General features: G+C 45.6%; 2 protein-coding genes across 2 annotated transcripts; both read right to left on the bottom strand.

The window, feature by feature from the left end:
- Positions 1-4,398: 4,398 nt before the first annotated feature.
- On the bottom strand, positions 4,399-5,881 carry TREMEDRAFT_61973 (uncharacterized protein; the record flags this gene model as incomplete). Its single annotated transcript, XM_007004175.1, has 6 exons — positions 4,399-4,550; positions 4,989-5,048; positions 5,077-5,128; positions 5,185-5,458; positions 5,664-5,751; positions 5,776-5,881. 6 exons carry the CDS (start codon positions 5,879-5,881, stop codon positions 4,399-4,401), a joined length of 732 nt encoding a protein of 243 aa, XP_007004237.1.
- Positions 5,882-14,369: 8,488 nt separating this feature from the next.
- Positions 14,370-18,403, bottom strand: TREMEDRAFT_61971 (uncharacterized protein; the record flags this gene model as incomplete). The annotated part of the gene is made up of 8 exons (XM_007004174.1): positions 14,370-14,605; positions 14,665-14,779; positions 14,883-14,968; positions 15,440-15,536; positions 16,045-17,025; positions 17,302-17,417; positions 17,672-17,999; positions 18,245-18,403. The coding sequence occupies 8 exons, from the start codon at positions 18,401-18,403 to the stop codon at positions 14,370-14,372; spliced, it is 2,118 nt and encodes a 705-aa protein (XP_007004236.1).
- Between the last annotated feature and the right edge of the window lie 1,450 nt (positions 18,404-19,853).

Below are 19,853 nucleotides of genomic sequence, written 5' to 3'. Positions count from 1 at the left end.
CTTTTGGGTGCACTGTTAATCCAAGGCTCCCCACAATAATTTTGTCCGCATCTACCAATCACTCTGTAACCACCATCACTTTACCATTCAATCTCAGCCATTCCTCTGTATTTCCCTTTCCGCGCTTGTGGACACAGGCGCTACAGACAATTTCATTGACCCCACTTTTGCCCGGCTCCACTCACTAAGACTCATCACTAGAGACCAACCACTTCGTTCGGAATTGATTAATGGAAGCCATGCTGGCAACATTACCAAACAAGTAACTTTGGGGTTGGTTTATGGGAATGGGTTTGGAACTTTGAAGGCAACCTTCCTCGTCACCAAATTGGGTCATTCCTCAGTTGTTCTTGGCCTTCCATGGCTGAGAAAACAACAATTGTGGTTTGACTGGCTCAACCACACTAACTGTCACAAACTACGCCGTGACACCTCAATTATTCCACCAGCAACAACCCTCCTTTGACCATCAAAACCCCTATCACGTCTTAACCTCTTCACTCTACACGTAACTCAGGACATCTGAGACCAACTAAGGCAAAGTACAGCTGGAGAATAGGTATACTGGGGTCTGGAGCATGAGGGCGGCGAAGTGCGGCAAATTTAGACGGAGTTAGGCTAAGTAGGGACAATGGGAGCAGAAGTCCGGCGAAGTTAGACAAAGTTAGGCTAAGTAGGGACAATGGGAGCAGAAGTACGGCGATGTTCGGCGGAGTTAGTCGAAGGAGGAGAAGGATGGCCGGGGACTCGGGGAAGTTGGACGAAGTGCGTTGAAGTACGTCAAAGCGCAAGAGGGTTGGGTGAACGTCTAGGAGGAGTAGATAATATTAGCTGAGAAGATCGCTGAAGTTCTTCAGCGATCCTTGATTGTTGTCATTAGTGAAAGATTGATAGAGATAGCTACATACAAATTAAGATACATCGCCATCAGAGAAAAAGCCAGTTAGAGTAACTACGTCAAAGTACGCCGTAGTTACACTCCTTTCAACGTCTGCGCCCTCCTGGTTGGGTGAAACATCAACTTTGAAGCGTCAAGTTAGCCGAGGTTCGTCGACTGTCGGTCTGCTAGAGAGAAAGTGCTCGATGGCCGTGACACTGACTTTCCCCCTCACGTGGAACCTGCACCCCCACGCCCACGCCCGCTTGATGCTGTGCAACCTCGAGCGTCTCACATAAGCTTACCACCCACCAATACATCTTTAGTCTCTGCAACAGCATTGGGGAAGGCTGTCACGAACTACGCCGTGACACCTCAATTATTCCACCAGCAATGACCCTCCTTTGACCATCCAAACCCCTATCACGTCTTAACCTCTCCACCCTACATGTAACTCAGGACATCTGAGACCAACTACGGCAAAGTACAACGGGAGAATAAGGTATACGGGGGTCTGGAGCATAATGACGGCGAAGTGCGGCAAAGTTAGGCGGAGTTAGGGGGGACTAGGGACAAAGGGAGCAGAAGTACAGCAAAGTTAGACCAAGTTAGGCTGAGTAGGGACAATGGAAGCAGAAGTGCGGCGAAGTTAGACGGAGTTAGGCTGAGTAGGGACAATGGAAGCAGAAGTGCGGCGATGTTAGGCGGAGTTAGTTGAAGGGAGGAGAAGGACAACCGGGGACTCGGGGAAGTTGGATGAAGTGCGTTGAGGTATGTCTGAGCGCAAGAGGGTTGGGTGAACATCTAGGAGGAGTAGATAATATTAGCTGAGAAGATTGCTGAAGTTCTTCAGCGATCCTTGATTGTTGTCAGTAGTGAAAGATTGATAGAGATAGCTACATTCAAATCGAGATACATTGCCATCAGTAAAACAAAACCCTAGTTAGAGTAACTACCTCGAAGTACGCCGTAGTTACACTCCTTTCAATGTCTGCGCCCTCCTGGTCGGGTGAGACATCGACTTTGAAGCGTCAAGGTGGCTGAGGTTCGTTGACCGCCGGTCTGTTAGAGAGTAGTTGTTCGACGACCTTGACAAAGGCTGCGCAAGAAGGACTACTTGGTATACTCTCAGCCGCATCCATTCCATCTTCAACCCTCCCACAAAGCTCTGTCATAGAAGTACCCGCGGCCTACAAAGACTTCAGTGATGTTTTCAGCAAGCTAAAGCTGAAACTCTCCCTCCACACCGACCATATGATCATCACATTCCACTTGAAGAAGGAAAAAAGCCCCCATATGGCCCCATATACTCACTTTCTAGTGTCGAGCTGGAAGCTTTAAAAAAATACTTAGATGAAAATTTAGCAAATGGCTTCATAACACCCTCAGAATCATCTGCTGGTGCCTCTATACTTTTTGAAAGAAAAAAGATGGTTCTCTACGTCTCTGTGTAGATTACCGTGGACTCAATAAAATAACACTAAAAAACAGGTATCCTCTTCCACTAATTCCAGAACTTCTCGACAGACTCACAGACACCAAATTTTATACCAAAATTGACCTCCGAGGTGCCTATAATCTCCTTCGAATAGCTAAAGGTGATGAGTGGAAGACTGCGTTCCGCACTCGCTATGGGCTTTTTGAATATCGAGTCATGCCATTTGGCTTGACCAGTGCTCCCGCATCTTTCCAAAATCTAATGAATTACAACTTCCGGGATATGCTGGACAAATTTGTGATCATCTACCTTGATGATATCTTGGTCTACTCAAAATCATCGGAAGAACATCAGACCCATGTACGTCAAGTGCTGCAGCGCCTTGGGAAGTACAGCTGTATGCCAAACTCGAAAAGTGTGAATTTCACACAACAACCACTTCGTTCTTAGGTTTCATCATCTCGCCTAAGGGCATTTCAATGGACTCTGCCAAGGTTGACTCAATCCTGGAGTGGCCAATACCTAAGACAGTGAAGCAAGTTCAATCCTTTTTAGGATTTGCCAACTTTTACCGGCGTTTCATCAAGGACTTTGCTCAGAAATCAAAGGCTCTACATGACCTCACCCATAAGGAGATTAAGTTCATGTGTAACGATGAGGCCCAAAGGTCCTTTGTTGCTCTGAAAGAATCCGTCCAGTCAGATGCCTTACTACGGCATTTTGACCCCTCACGTCCTGCAATTATCCAAGCAGACGCTTCTGACTATGCAATTGGAGCTGTTCTTTTACAGGACTTTAACAATGGCCTTCAACACCCAGTCGCATTCTTCTCCCGAAAAATGCTCCCAGCAGAGCAAAGTTATGAAATACATGATAAGGAACTCCTTGCCATTGTATCAACAAATCACAATATCAAATCAGCAAGCAGCAAGATCATATAATTGTAAACATCTACCAGCTCCATTCTATCCCATTGGAAGTCAAGTTTGGCTATCTACTGAAAATATCAAGTCCAAAAGACGAACAAAAGAGTTACATTAAATATTCATTGGACCCTTCAAGGTGCCTGCATTCATTCCTCCTCAACAATACCGACTTGATCTTTCATCCTCCATTTCCATCCACAATGTGTTCAATGTCAAGCTACTGGAACCATACATACCCAATAAGATTCCTAACCAAATAAGCCCTCCCCCTCCACCAGTGGATATTGAAGGTGACCTTGGATATGAGGTCGAAGAAATCCTTGATGTCCGGGTGAAGAAGGGAAAGAAGGACCTGTGGGAATATCTTGTAAAATGGGTAGGTGTTACGGAGTAACAACGAATCGAGAGAACTCCATCGAGTTCGACAAATTAGGAAAGAGAACGGCGAGAGTTGGAGGCAGTGCTGCAGTAGGTAGGGACGGGTTTTCCCTTTTCGAGATTTCCCCACTGGGTTTGCTCAAAAGCGGTTTTTCACCTGTCCGAGTATGTACATAGACGCTTGCAGTATGACTGAGAGGAGGACGCGGACTCTTGTAGATAGTATATAGTGCAATCAGCAAAGTACCAACTTTGCTGATTCTTCAATATCATTCTTTGGCTACATCGATTGCAGAGGAGACACGATCCATCACATAGCACCAGAGACACATAGATTCCTACGAGACTTCCATCGAGTTCGACCCAACCTGCGACCTAGTCATCGTGTTTCCAGTACCGTTACAGTAGGGTACAGTGCAGAAGACAACACATGGGAACCTCTTCCTAATGTCCTTAATGCGCTTGGCAGTGTATACGATTTCCATCATCAATAAATACCCTAGCAAACCTCAACCTCCTTCCCTTCCTCCCCCTCCTCTTGAATACGAAGTGCCAAAGCCTACATGCGCTCTTCAGATCAGGCTCATAGGTGAGCTGTTCATGGTTTGGCGTATTGTTGGAGGGCTCTCGCGTCTTCCTCCTTCCAGTAGCGTTCAAATTTTTTCTCTTTCCTCCTTCCCCCCCTCTTCCGGGATTGAACACTTTATTGGCTTCTATTTCCTCCGTCTCCAACACTCTTTCCATCTGAGCTGGTCCCTAGCTTATCATAGACTACCCGTTTACTCCTTGAGATTCATGCCTTCTTCATCTTGATTGCGTTCTTGAACACAAGCTGCGGCGTCCGCTGGTAAGGGCCATCGGAGATTTATATCCCCCCTTTCGTCCGGATGTCTCCAATTTGGGGTTCTCACCCGGATTTGTGCTTCTTGCCCTGTGACGCTCACGATCTGCATCAGAAAAAAGCTGGGACTCAGGGCTATCCAGGGATACCTGATTCATGGCCGTACCTCTTACGGCTGAGGAACCGCAGCTCCCCAAAGTCAGACCACCTTTCTTCCCCTACGTCTCAAACACTTATTTCCCCTTCCTTACACCCCCTGCCACTCGGATCCAATTTACGCAGGAGCAACTGGACAAATTTTCATCTCCAAGCAGTTTCCTGAAAGCTGAGAAACTCAGCTACTCAAAAATACCCTTGTCCACCCCGTACATGCAGGGACAAACCCATGATCCTACGCTGAACAACAAGTGTAGAAAACTCTGTGTATTCCTTCCTCCTTGAACCCCATTTTTGATCCTCACGGAAATTACAACTGCGTGATAACGGTAGCAGCTAGAGAGACTCTTGAGGGCTCTACGTAACACTCACACCAAGCGGGACAATAACTGGGGTTTTCTCTGATGGCGATGTCTCTTGATTTGAATATAGCTATCTCTATCAATTTTTCACTACTGACAAGTATTTGAGGATTGCTGAAGAACTTCAGCGAACTTCTCAGCTAATATTATCTATCCCTCCTAGATGTTCATCCAACCCTCTCGCACTTAGACGTACTTCAACACACTTCGTCCAACTTCCCCAAGTCCCCAGCCATCCTTCTCCTCCTTTGACTAACTCCGCCTAACATCGCCGCACTTCTGCTTCCATTGTTCCTACTCAGCCTAACTCCATCTAACTTTGCCGTACTTCTGCTCCCATTGTCCCTACTCGGCCTAACTCTGTCTAACTTTGCCGTACTTCTGCTCCCATTGTCCCTACTCGGCCTAACTCTGTCTAACTTTGCCGTACTTTGGCTTCCATTGTCCCTAGTTCCCCTAACTCTGCCTAACTTCGCCCCACTTTGCCGTCCTTACGTTCCAGACCCCCGTATACCTTATTCTCCCGTTGTACTTCGCCGTAGTTGGTCTCAGATGTCCTGAGTTACGTGTAGGGTGAAGAGGTTAAGACGTGATAGGGGTTTTGGTGGTCAAAGGAGGGTCATTGCTGGTGGAATAATTGGGGTGTCACGACGTAGTTTGTGACAAAACAACCACCATCATCAACCTTCCTTTCACCATCACCAAACCCCTATCCACCATCAACCACCACAACTTCAACCCGCTGAGACCAACTGCGACAAAGTTACGGGAACCTAGGGAGTATTAGTCACAACAACCCCGCCTAGCAGAGAACTCCGACAAAGTTAGGAGAAGGAGATTGAGGAATGCAGGGTAGAGTGGAGGAAGTAAGACACAGTGCGGCAAAGTGAGCGGGTAGGACATCAGGGATATGGCAAGGTACAGCAAAGTTGAATGAAGAGGACTGAGTGTGAGGCTGTGCAGGAGTTGAGGGATATTCTATGAGGAGAGAAGAGAAGTATAGATAGTTTACAGATTGCTGAACTTCTTCAGCAATCCTTGATTGTTGTCAGTAGCCAGAAAGGTGTTCAGTAGCTACAACCTTTGAGTTAGGGAGAGCTTCCACTCAGGAATTTTGACGCACCACGGCGAAGTTAGCCGCAGTTCATTGACAATCATCTTATTGAATATCACTCGACGTATTACCACAGCGTGGTCAGCTGTAGTTCCCCAATGAGTACCCTGTCTCAGTGAGACATTGACACCCTAGTACAATGTAGTTACCCGAGGTTTGTCAACCATCGGTCAGTAGAAGAGAAGAGTCGATGAATTTGACATGGAGGCAAGGTGGAGGTGTAAGGTATGAATACCCCTTCCGCAAGCCCTCTTCCTTGTTGATGAATTCTCAAAAGTTACACTTCTAGGCTTCTCATTTTTCGGTCTTGGTCACTGCCTAGCTCTCAGGTCGTAACACCTTTACTGACCAACAGTTGACAAACCTCGGCTAACTACGTCGTACTAGGGTGCCAATGTCTCACGGAGACAGGGTACTTGTTGGGGAACTACGGCTAAGTACGCTGTAGTAATACGTTGAGTGGTAAACTATAAGGTGATCGTTGGTGAAATGCGGCTAGTAGCGGCTGTCAATTCTACTTTTTGCGCACACAGATTTCCAAATTGGGTAATTCTCACCCAAATCTGTCTTTGAATCTCCAAACACCAAAATATCATCTGGAGATTTAAAGACTTCTTCAATATCGGCTCCCTTGTAATAAAAGTAATGATAAATTGTAGAGAAAACTCTGGGGATCATGTACATACTTGAAGCATTGTGTAACTCGAAGAAATGACTCCACAAGAGCCAGACAAAGTTAACTACTAGATTGCAGTTGGATGTTTGCGCAAAAACACGGGCCCGCCGGAAGTTAGAATTGACACCTGCTAGTCTCAGCATGGCACGTTGGACTCCTGGGTGGTAGTTCTTCCTAACTCAATGGTTGTATATCACGCCTGCGGGTAGACTGCAATAGCGTAGGGATTGCTTCAGGCACTGAAGGGTATAGTCTCTAACTTGTCAAGCGAGATAACTGCCTTAGGTACTGAGGGGCCAGAGAGTACTGGGTTGGAACCAGTTGAGTAACTTCTCTCACTGGGAGGGGAGGATCAGGATAGGGAGACAAGAAGTAAGAGGAGCTTCATTGCTGAAGAAGTTACTGAAAAGTATGAGTTTATATAGACAATCCCTGATTACAAACGGGATGGCCAGTCTGGTCATTCTTGCTCTCAGATTACCATTAGCATTGAGAAGAAGAAACTACAAGATAGAAATGTCCTCCTTATATCTTTTCCAAGGGACTTCTGAGTCGCAAACTATTTGTATGATTTTGGGGGTTTTTCATATGAATTCATGTGAATTTGTGGTCATTTCATATGAATTTGTGCTCAGTTCGTATGAATTCAGGTGAACTTGTGTGAAGTTGTATGAATTCAGGTGAACTCATGTGAACTTGTATGAATTCAGGTGAACTCAGTGAATTTGTATGAATTTGTAAGAAATCATATGAAATCATATGAAATCATATGAAATCATATGAAATCATGTGAAATCATATGAAATCATGTGATATCATATGAACAGCTTAAAAATCCCTGAATCACAGGTCACAACTTTACCAAGTCGTGAACTGTCGGTCAGCTGAGAAGATCAGAAACAATGTTTGTGACATCAACCCAGTTCCGGTTCACATCTACAATGGTCGCTCCTCCTCCACTCCTCCACTAATTTTGGGACTGTAATAGTGAGCCTTACAGCGCAAACGCACATCTGAAAAGGGTGATGTATCGACACATCCTTCTTGTGAAGGTTGCCAGTTATTCACAATTCTAGGTTTTCTGATTGTGAGATTCTCAAAGAATGTGTCAAGGATACTGCCCACCCTGGGACAGAGGACAAAGGACAAGGGGACAAGGACTAGGAGTGACAAAGAATATACTTAAGATAACAAGACTGAGTCCAACAAGGAATGGGACTGTGACCCAAGGAATGTCTCTGGCTTGTCTAACAAGACTAGGAAGGACTTGCACCGGAACTGTAACTGGACTGGACTGGACTCAAAGAAAGGGTGGCAATGGAAATGACTTTTGATCAAGAACTAAAGAAGAAGTATGTAAAACTATGAGGGGTTTATATCTATAAAACAGGTGTTCTACCAGGTGGAGTCGTCCTGCGTAGGAAACCGTCGTAATCCTCGCCTTCCCTACTGTTTTCTAACTCACAGCAACTGACTGCGCCCTGTTCTCGCCGTGCTGCATATAATACGCTGTTGACTGCACGCAGAAGTACGCATGACGATGTAAACCATACGTTCGCCTAAAATCTAACTAAACTAAAGTCTTGGGTCTAATGCCATACCAGGCATACTAACTGAGGATAACATAACTAACTAAAGGTTCAGGTCTCTTGCCTCAAAGGCATCAGAGCAGAACTAAAACATGCGGAAACTGATACTTGTGATTCATGACAGGAGCTCCCCCTCTAAGGGCGAAGTCCTCTGAGCCGGGATGACCTACGCTGAGGTCTTTTGAAAGTTTGTGGAGTGTTTTGTTGTGAAGGTTGTTTTGTACGAGGAGTTGACTGATTTGATGTCAAGGACGGGAAGTGCTGACTAGGATCTTTGAGATGTTGATGACGGAAGGCTCTAAAAGCTGTAGTGTTGTGAATTTCTTCCCAAGGTTCCCATGAGTCATGAGCACTGGAGTAATCTCTCCAATGTACTAAGTAATCATATCCTCCATCATTACTGATGCGAGAATCCAGAATTCTATCAATGATGTATTCTTGTTCTCCTTCAACTTCAATCCTTGGTGGTGGATCTTGAGGTTGACTTGGAAGACCTGAGCGCACTGGCTCCAAGAGGTTGACATGGAAGACAGGGTGAATGTTCATACTAGGAGGAAGGTTGAGTTTGAATGCCAGAGGTGAAGGTGTGGCTTCAATGATCTTGAATGGTCCAAGCATGCGTTGATCAAGCTTGATTGATGGCCTTGAGGTTTTGATATTTTTTCGATTAATGAACACCATATCTCCAACTTTGAAGATAGGTTCACCTTCTTGAGTGATTTCTTTGATCTTACGATCATAGAACTTGGAATGAGATAACTGCGCCTTCTTGATGTTGTTGATGAGTTCATTGTGAAGATCACGGAGTTTGTTGATGTGATCTGAGGCTGCAGGGACAGAGGTACTAGGAAGTGGTGGTGGACTAGAAGGATCAAGGGGATGGTAACCATAGGTTGCTTCAAAGGGAGAATGTTTGGTGGTTGCATGAACTGAGTTGTTGTAACTGAATTCTGCCAGATCTAAGAGTGATGACCAGTTTGCTTGGTCATAATCACAAAATGTTCTGAGATAATTTTCTAAGACTTGATTGACACGTTCAGTCTGACCATCTGACTGAGGATGGAAAGCTGTTGAGAAGCTTGGTTTGATGCCTAGTCCATTGACAAAGGCTCGCCAGAAATGAGAGTTGAAGATTCGTCCACGATCTGAGACTATATCTTGAGGTATACCATGAAGTCGCATGATTTGTTGTCGGAACATCACAGCTAATTGAGGAGCGTCAAAGCCATCTTCTTTATATGGAATAAAGTGGGCTTGCTTGGTAAGACGATCAACAAAAACCATGATTGAATCAAAGTTACTGGATAAAGGGAGTTTGACTATGGCATCCATACTAATAGATTGCCAAGGACGAGAAGGAACAGGGAGTGGTTGTAAGGGTCCATAGGGTTTATGTCGTGGGATTTTATTTCGTGCGCAAGTGTGACACCCATTAACATAGGTGTTGACAAATTGTCGCAAGCCAGGGAAGTAATAATGACGTGTCAGGAGATCATGTGTCTTTGCCTGACCAAGGTGACCAGAGGTACTAGAGTTGTGGACCTGTTGGAGAAGGTCTGTCTTGAGTTCAAAGTTGTCTGGAACATAGATTCTTTCTTTGAATCTTATGATGTTGTCGGAGTAGCTGAAACCTTCAAGCTTTTGTTGAAGTTCAGGAGGACAAGGAGTACTGGGATTGCATAGATAAGGCATGAGCTCTTGAAGGGTATTATCTTCAGGCTGTAGTTGCTTTATCCTTGCCAAGATGTTGGAGTGAAGTGGAGAAGTGGGGTCAAGAGAGGGTTGTTGAAGGGCACCAAGAATGAGTTGACCAGGTTTGAAAAGTGTGCGTGGAGGTGCCTCAGCAGCTCTACTCCCCCCCTGAAGGTCTTGACGTCTCGTCAAGGCGTCTGGTTTACCCATGGCGGTTCCAGGTCTATGGATGACTCGATAATCATAATTTGCCATGAGTTCTGCCCATCTAGCTTGACGTCTATTAAGTACTTTGGTTGTTGCAAAGTATTCTAAATTCTTGTGATCCGTATAAACTGTAATTTCTTGAGCTCCTTCAAGGTATGGTCGCCATTGTTTAAATGCTTCTACAATAGCAAGCATTTCCTTGTCGTAAATTTCATAGTTGAGTTCGGCTGGTTGAAGTTTTCTTGAGTAATATGCCACAGGGTGAAGTTGATTTTTGTCGTCCGGATGGGAGAGGATACCAGCAATTGCAAAGTCAGAAGCATCTGTCTCTATTACAATTGGTTTGGTTGGCTGGAAATGGTGGAGAATTGGAGCAGTGGTAAAGGATTTCTTGAGAGAGTTGAATGATTCTTCTTCAGAGTCACCCCATTCAAACTTAACATCCTTGCGGAGCAGTCTGGTTAATGGTGCAGTGACTTTGGAGTAAGACTTGATGAATCGCCTGTAGACGTTGGCAAAGCCAAGGAAGACTTGAATATCGTGAACGGAGTGTGGTGTTGGCCAGTCGAGTACTGCGGAGACCTTTTTGGGATCCATACTGATACCTTTGTCTGAAACAATGTATCCTAGAAAGTCGACTTGATGTTGAAAGAAGGTACACTTCTCTGCTTTGGCCCAAAGATTATTTTTCTGAAGTCGCTCAAGCACCTGCTTGACGTGACTGATATGATCCTCTCTTGTTTTGCTGAAGATGAGGATGTCGTCTAAATAGACAATGACGAAGATGTCGAGATAATCCCTCAGCACATCATTGATGAGGTACTGGAAGGATGCTGGAGCGTTGGTGAGCCCAAAGGGCATGACAAGATATTCAAAGAGACCATAGCGGGTCCTGAAAGCTGTTTTCCACTCATCACCATCCTTGATGCGGATGAGGTTATAAGCTGCACGGAGATCAATTTTTGTAAACCATGATGCCTCCTTAAGTCGGTCCAGGGATTCTTGAGTAAGGGGCAGGGGATATCGATTTTTACGAGTAATGAGTAAGGGGCAGGGGATATCGATTTTTACGAGTAATTTTGTTGAGTCCTCTGTAATCTACACAGAGTCGGAGGGAACCATCAGGCTTCTTGACAAAGAGTATTGGAGCGCCTGCTGGACTAGAACTGGGTCGGATAAAACCTTTCTTGAGATTGTCTTTAAGATATTCGTCCAAAGCTTTAAGCTCAACTTCAGACAGCGAGTAGATGGGTCCAAAAGGTGGTCGCGAGTCACCCTCAATAGGAATGGAATGATCATACTGGCTATGTTCTGGGAGCTGGTCCGAGTTGGATTTCTTGAAGACTTCTAGAAAGTCATGGTATTCGGGGGGTATACTCTTGATTAGAGTATCCATATCAGGATCAGGATCATCATCGTCCTCAGCCGGAAGAGAATCAATGAGCGAAGTGACTTGGGAAACGGAGGTGATGCCATAGACACAAGCTTTCTTTAGAGCATTGCGAAAGGCTGCTGCACTCACAAGGGTGACCTTGGGAGGAGCCGGAGTGTGAACAGGGACTGGATACTGGAGTGACTTTTGTCGATTGTGTTGTTGCTGGAGAGACCGCGGAGCACCATGCTGTCGTTCGATCTTGCTGGAAGGAATCCTCTCAGAGGCACACTGGCCATCTTGAGTGGTCGAAGGGGAACCTGAGCCACACTGGCGCTCTAGGTTACTAGACTGGAGTGGGGTACCGGAATCGTTTCCCATCAACTTGTCAGGTTGACTGCACTGCATTCTACAGTACGGGGAAGAGAAAACAATGGTCTGACGGGACCAATTGATAACAGGATTGTGTCGGGAGAGCCATGGAAGGCCAAGAATGACTGGATAGTCGCCAAGGGAAGTAATGTCAAGGGAGATCATCTCCTCATGACAAGTCGAAGTGGTTTGAATAGAGAGGTTGATGGGGCCAGAGTGATGTGTGATAGCACCAGAAGATATTTTTCTCCCATCAATAACATGAAGGTCCATAGGTTCATCCTTCTGGACTGCCGGGATGATAGTTTTGTTGAGGAAGGTCTTGTTCAGAAAGCTGTTGGTAGCTCCTGAATCAAGCATAGCAAAAGTGTTGTAGTGTTTGTTACCAAAGGAGAGTGTGATTGGAATACACAAATGCTCCTGAGGATTGTCCGGATTAATTGATAGTGTTGAAGCCGTTGCCGTTTGATGTTTGAAATACCGTGATTGTTGCCCATGATTAGGCCCCAGAGCAGGGGACTGAATTAGGCCTGGGGCTGGGAGTTTTTTGCTTCCTGAGGTACTGTGACAGCATTGACCGTTGCAGGAGACTGCTGCTTGTTGGGTCTTGCCTTGCATTGATTGGCAGTATGACCGGGCTTTCCACAGTATAGGCAAAGTTTATTCTTGAATCGATGCTCACGTTCTTCAGTTGTAAGAGGAGCAAAGCGAGGACGGATAGCATCCACTTCCATTGGGACAGGAGTGAATGTGCTGGACGGGGTAAACAAAGTGCGAGTGGATTGAGTAGTGAAGGATCTAGAGTTGTTGTTACGTGGAGTGGTAGGCTGGAGTGTGTTGACTGGAGTGACACCTCTCTTACGGTTGAAGAGTAGGTTGTCCCAAATGATAGACTTGTCAATGAGATCCTTGAGTGTCTTGAAGTCATTTGGTGTGAGAATTTTATCCTTTACACTTTCCTTCAATCCGTCAAAATAGGCATGGCGGAGTGCCTCATCATTCCAATGAAGAAAGGCCGCATGCTTTTCAAAGAGTGCTGCATACTCTGATGCTGACTTATTTTGCTTGAGTGTCTTGAGTTTATGACGTGATGTCTCGATGATGTCGGAATCACCAAATGTCTTTTCAAACTCCTTTTTGAAAGCTTCCCAATTATCAACCCATACTGGACGGGTATCAGTTTGGTTCATAGCATGAGGCATGTACCATTGATAAGCTTCATCCTTGAGAAGATTTGAGGTGAAGGCAATCTTGGTTTTATCAAGAGCATAGGTGCGGGGTTGGGTAGCAAAGACTGTGTCACACTTCAAAAGAAATACCAAAGCTTCATCTTTATGGCCACTGAAGGGCGGTGGTGAAGTTATCTTTGGTTCCTTTGTGAAGGTGGGAGTGGAGTGAGAGTGAGATTGAACCTGTGCATTATGTAATTCTTGCTCAAGGTGAATAATGCGGGCTTGCATCTCCTGGAGGATATCTTCAGCAGTTGGAATAGGTTGGGAGTGTATGTCAAGGGTAATGGGGATAGGTTCAGACATAATGAATTACTTAGCTAGAGTGTTGATAATTATCCAAAGTATTACTAAAGACCAAGCTAATTCCTATTATTATTATTCTAACTGAAGTCAAAGTTATATTATCTGAATTATGTTTTCTTATTTGTTCAAGTTGAAGATGTATCACGATATGTTTCTTGAAGATCGAAGTGTTCTAAATTATTATTGAAGTTGATATTATTTCTTGAAGTTTATATTATTTCTGGATGTTATTGAACAAGGGTGTAACTAGACTAGACAAGAGAAAAGACAAGCAAGGACAAAGGAGTGAGTTCTTGATACTGTCAAGGATACTGCCCACCCTGGGACAGAGGACAAAGGACAAGGGGACAAGGACTAGGAGTGACAAAGAATATACTTAAGATAACAAGACTGAGTCCAACAAGGAATGGGACTGTGACCCAAGGAATGTCTCTGGCTTGTCTAACAAGACTAGGAAGGACTTGCACCGGAACTGTAACTGGACTGGACTGGACTCAAAGAAAGGGTGGCAATGGAAATGACTTTTGATCAAGAACTAAAGAAGAAGTATGTAAAACTATGAGGGGTTTATATCTATAAAACAGGTGTTCTACCAGGTGGAGTCGTCCTGCGTAGGAAACCGTCGTAATCCTCGCCTTCCCTACTGTTTTCTAACTCACAGCAACTGACTGCGCCCTGTTCTCGCCGTGCTGCATATAATACGCTGTTGACTGCACGCAGAAGTACGCATGACGATGTAAACCATACGTTCGCCTAAAATCTAACTAAACTAAAGTCTTGGGTCTAATGCCATACCAGGCATACTAACTGAGGATAACATAACTAACTAAAGGTTCAGGTCTCTTGCCTCAAAGGCATCAGAGCAGAACTAAAACATGCGGAAACTGATACTTGTGATTCATGACAGAATGAGTCATTTGAAAGGACCAATTGTGCAGCTTTAGCAGCTCTCAGAAGCAGGTATGGATCATGAGGCCTTGAGGATGGATTTTGACTCTGACTTTGCTGTTTCTCCATTTCTGCCTGGAATCTTTCAATGGCCTTTAACATCTGTACAGATAAAGTTTCATCTGCGGAGTCAACAAACAAGCGCCAAGCTGCATCATTGTCACTCCATGTCATACATCACCTACTTGCCACCTAAGATAGTCTTTTCCATGTTCCCACGCTTGAAACACATCTGGAACACTTCCCCTGACCCCCTTTGGCTTAGGTTTATTGTTCTTGATCTCCATCAACAATCCCTATTGTCATCTCTTACACTCCCACACATGAAACACCTACCCCTGAACCCCTGTGCCCTTCATCTATTGTTCCCCTTTGTGTTCACATGCTTGACACACTTACCCCTAGACTCCTGTGTCCTCTGTCTATTGTTCCTTGTCGCACCCATGAACCTGGAACAGTTACCCCTGGACCCCTGGGTCCTTTGCCTATTGTTCTTAGTTTCACTTGTCAGGATTGCCAATTCTCTTGAAGAGAATTGCAAATATGTTTAGCAGTTCTTCCGTAGCTTATTGTTGTAGTTTTGCAGTTCAGCCTGTTTTGCTGTGGATATAAACCCCCTCCAAACAGGTTGTTCCCCACCTATGAATCTCATGTTGAATCTCATGTTGAATCTCATTCTCAACTTGTCAGTCCAGTCAGATCCAGCCTGACATCTTGCAGTTCTCTCAGTTCTCTCAGTTCTCTCAGTTCTCTCAGTTCCCTCAGTTCCCTCAGTTCCCTCAGTCCCTTGTCACCCTCTGTATACTCCTCAAGCTCTACGAGCCAGAGACAAGTATTGGGTTACAGCCCCATCTCAGTCACCTTGCCTACCCTCTGGGGATTAGACCCCGCCCGTGACACTCCAAACAACAAAGGACTGAATGTCAAGGCCGTCGAACAACTACTCTCTAACAGACCGACGGTTGATGAACCTCGGCTAACTTGACGCTTCAAAGTCGATGTCTCACCCAACCAGGAGGGCGCAGACGTCAAAAGGAGTGCAACTACGGTGTACTTCGACGTAGTTACTCTAACTAGGGTTTTGTTTTACTGATGGCAATGTATCTCGATTTGAATGTAGCTATCTCTATCAATCCTTCACTACTGACAACAATCAAGGATCGCTGAAGAAGTTCAGCAATCTGTAAACTATCTATACTTCCCTTCTCTTCTCATAGAATGTCCCTCAACTCCTGCACAGCCTCGCGCTCAGTCCTCTTCGCTCAACTTCGCCGTACCTCGCCATATCCCCAATATCCTACTCCGCTCACTTCAACTAACTTCGCCTAACTTCCCCTACTCCGCTCTCCCTCGGTTTCCTTCTCTTAACTTCGCCGTAGTTCTCCGCTAGGCGGGGTTATCGTGACAAATACCCTTTAGGTTCTCGTAACTTCATCGTAGTTGGTCTCAGTGGTTCAGGTTATGGTGGTTGATGGCGGATAGTGGTTCGGTGATGGTGAAAGGAGGGTCGGTGGTGGTGGTTGTCAGGGATGTTACGATATGGTTCGTGACACTCAAGCACCTTTGAGAGATCCAGATATCCTTCCGCTGCTGAGGGAGTCAGGGCTGCTTGGAGTGTTTTGTCAGTGATTGCTGTGTTCACACCCACAGATGATTGCCATTTTTTGGAGGAAGGCGGAGGTTGTCCCGGCAGATGTGCACTCTTGTATGGATCGCGTAGGAGTGAGTTTATATCGTATCCATAGTGCCATTTTGGTTTCTTTAGGAGTTCTGCCCTAGCATTGATGGCAACCGTATGAACAGCTCCAGCATCTCGTAAGTTTGTGGATTCACTTGATTCCAAACGTGTTATAGTGTCATAGTAGGCCGTTCTGAATGCTTTGATGTTATCCGTTGGATCCCACCCGCACATGATTGACCAAAAACCGGAGTCTTTATCCCAATAAAGTCCGGCAACGATCACAAATAGTTCAGCACCCTCTGGGAAATGGGCACTCATATTGGTGAATTGCTCAGTAAGGGCGAGAACAATTTTGTCAGTAGGGGCAAGTTCATTGGACTTGGAGAACGGGTGGCTCTGCAGCTGCGGTATCCTCATATCTTTAGACCCTGCTTCAAGGGAACCATCATGTTGTTCCACAAGGATTCTCTGCACTCCTGTGGAGGCAATGTAAGGCACTATGATGCAGAAATCTTGCCACTCTGCCTGCCCAAGCACTCGAGTTGCCCCCTCCATGGCAATTCTCTGAGTCAGGCAGGGCTCATTGCTAAATGGGGGTAAGCTGTCTCTAAGTTTATCTAATTCTTTCACATATACCTCATGGAGTCTCTGTACCTCCGTAGAAATAGGAAGACCATAAGGAGGGGCCATTTCTACCTTGGTTTTTTTGTCAGCCCTACTCCAGTAAACGGTGACAACCAAGACTTTTGAGGGATCACCAGAGTCAAGATCTGGTCTTGAGATGGAGAGTAAAGGATGTTGTGGAGTGTCACAGGCGTCGAACAACCACTCTCTAACAGATTGACGGTCGACGAACCTCGGCTAACTTGACGCTTCTAAGTCAATGTCTCACCCAACCAGGAGGGTGCAGACGTCGAAAGGAGTGTAACTACGGCGTACTTCGACGTAGTTACTCTAACTGGGCTTTCTCGCTGATGGTGATGTATCTTAATTTGTATGTAGCTATCTCTATTAATCTTTCACTACTGACAACAATCAAGGATCGCTGAAGAACTTCAGCGATCTTCTCAGCTAATATTATCTACTCCTCCTAGACGTTCACCCAACCCTCTTGCGCTTTGGCGTACTTCAACGCACTTCGTCCAACTTCCCCGAGTCCCCGGCCATCCTTCTCCTCCTTCGACTGACTCCGCCGAACATCGCCGTACTTCTGCTCCCATTGTCCCTACTTAGCCTAACTCCGTCTAACTTCGCTGTACTTCTGCTCCCATTGTCCCTACTTAGCATAACTCCGTCTAACTTCGCCGCCCTCATGCTCCAGACCCCGGTATACCTTACTCTCCCGCTGTACTTTGCCGTAGTTGGTCTCAGATGTCCTGAGTTACGTGTAGAGTGAAGAGGTTAAGACGTGATAGGGGTTTTGATGGTCAAAGGAGGGTTGTTGCTGGTGGGATAATTGAGGTGTCACGGTGTAGTTCGTGACATGGAGGCAATATCCACAGTTCACGGTCTCCCAGTCTGTCACCAAGACTCTTCCTGGCATTGCATGCCAGATCTAGAACTGCCTCCGGATCCGTTCTGTCAATGGTTGGATTAGCCTTATACCAATCTGATACCGATGTCAGAAACATTTGAGACAATTTGTTCATTTGGGAATCCGCACCATCCTCAATACCTATTTGAAAAGTCCCATCATTTTCACCCCACACAAGGACACTCATGAGCATGGTGGTACCATCATGGTTGGGAGCTGACCGCCGAAGCAGTGAGAAGATCTCCGAGGCGCCTCGTGAGATGGCAGATAAGTTGGGATCCCCATGGGGGACGACAAAAGCCTGTTGGTCAGTAAATGGTCTCTGAGTTCAAGGTCGGACACTAGCCATGACTAATAAGAAAATGTCCCAAGAAGGTGACCTGACGATAGATATTCCGGGTCGAAACGTCAACGGTAGGACGGATAGAGAAACTTGTCTGATTCTTCCAACGCCGCTGGTCAGATTACTAAGATTAGACCGGAGACAGTGGCAAACGATTTCACTTACATTTCCTCATTGATGATTGAGGGCGATGACGGACTGACAAAGGTGGGGGTAGGCAGGGTGATGTCATGAAATGAAAGGAGTGGCAGTCTAGTCTTTAGCCCTGCTCCACCTCTGCACTCCTTCCTCTCATCTCGCCTTCCACCAAAGCCTTTCATGTATTCATCGCCTCTTCTCACATCCACAACCCATATCTCCATAAGTCGCTTGGCCGAAAGTGGTGTTGTCGAGACGTGCGATTGCTAAGAGGTCAGGGAAAGCCGGGCTTTCACGTACAGGCTCGCCTTCCTTAGCACCTCAAAGACCTTTGCTGTAGCTCCTCTTAATTCTTCCAATGTATTCCCACAGATGAGAATATCATCAATGTAGACTACAACTCCATTTCCCAGCAGTTCTCTAAACACCTTGTTCAGGAAGTGTTGGAAAACGGCAGGGGTGTTTCATAGTCTGTCACGAACAACAAGAGACTCAAACATACCATACTCTGTTTTAAACGCAGTTAGGTGTTCATGTCCTTCTGTCACCCTCAGTAATTGGTACGCTCCAATCAGGTCCAGCTTGCTGAAGTACCTTGCTTTCCCAAGTTGTTTGACCAATCCATTTATGGGTGTGATTGTCATCTGTCAATTGGATATGTTCAAGCGGTGTCAAAGTAAACAAAGCGGGGATGTTCCTGATGACCCAAAGTACTATCCGTCAGAACGTCCTACAATGACACAGGTCGCTAAGTAGCTTCAATCTGACTGACAACTTATATACGGGATAAATACATTTGAGGGCTGAATGACTAGTTGGGACAACTATTCTTTCCAGTTGTCTCTGTCAATCCCTCTCCATACCACTTTTCTCCCAAATTCGGTCGTCAATCTTCCTTGTTCCAAAAGCGACTTTCGCCAGAGCGAACCCAGGAAATTTGAAAAGAGTACTCCTGTCGGAGAAAGCTTGTTCCTACAGGCCTCATTTTCCTTAGCCCGATCCGCAGGAAGTATCAACGGTAAACTTTCTTCCAACTGACAGCTATGAACCGTGATACTTCACTACTCCACCTGAGATGGTGTGAGCGTAAGTAAAGCCTTGTGCGCTAGATGCTGCACTCTCAGAGAGGGCGGATGGATCAATCCATTCTCCCTCTTGTGAAAGCTGCAAGGCAAACACCGTTAAAGGCAGTGTTGTGACCTTATTTTTACGGGCATAAATATGTTTTACGTTTACGGCGTATTTTACGATGTAAATACGGCTGCTCCAGAGGACTCATCGTATTTACAATTGCCACATTCACCTTCATAATCGGCAATTACTTAGAATATCTCCCGGCCTGCCAAACAGTCTGGTTTAGAGACAAGACAATCCACAGTACACTCTATCACAGCATGCCTCGACCACTTAGTAGGGTCTGGGAAGGTTTTGTCCGGCTTGATGGTGATATTCCCCAATATGGATTGACAGCAATGCAGAACAAAACACGTTGGCGAGCGTGGTGCAAGCTCTGTCTTGATCATAAGATTGAAGATATCAAGACATCATCTTGGCAGCCAAGGAGTTGGGAAGGCTCAACGACAATAGAGCAGCATAGAATTTGGGAAGGTATGTGATCACGGAGCTGTATTGCAGGCTAAGCAGGCTAACACCCTCAGCCATGCGTCTTGTGCT

This window comes from Tremella mesenterica, assembly GCF_000271645.1.
Source record: "Tremella mesenterica DSM 1558 unplaced genomic scaffold TREMEscaffold_4, whole genome shotgun sequence".
Taxonomy (NCBI): domain Eukaryota; kingdom Fungi; phylum Basidiomycota; class Tremellomycetes; order Tremellales; family Tremellaceae; genus Tremella; species Tremella mesenterica.
Note: the sequence above shows the minus strand (reverse complement) of the source record. Positions and strands in the feature narration are given on the sequence as shown.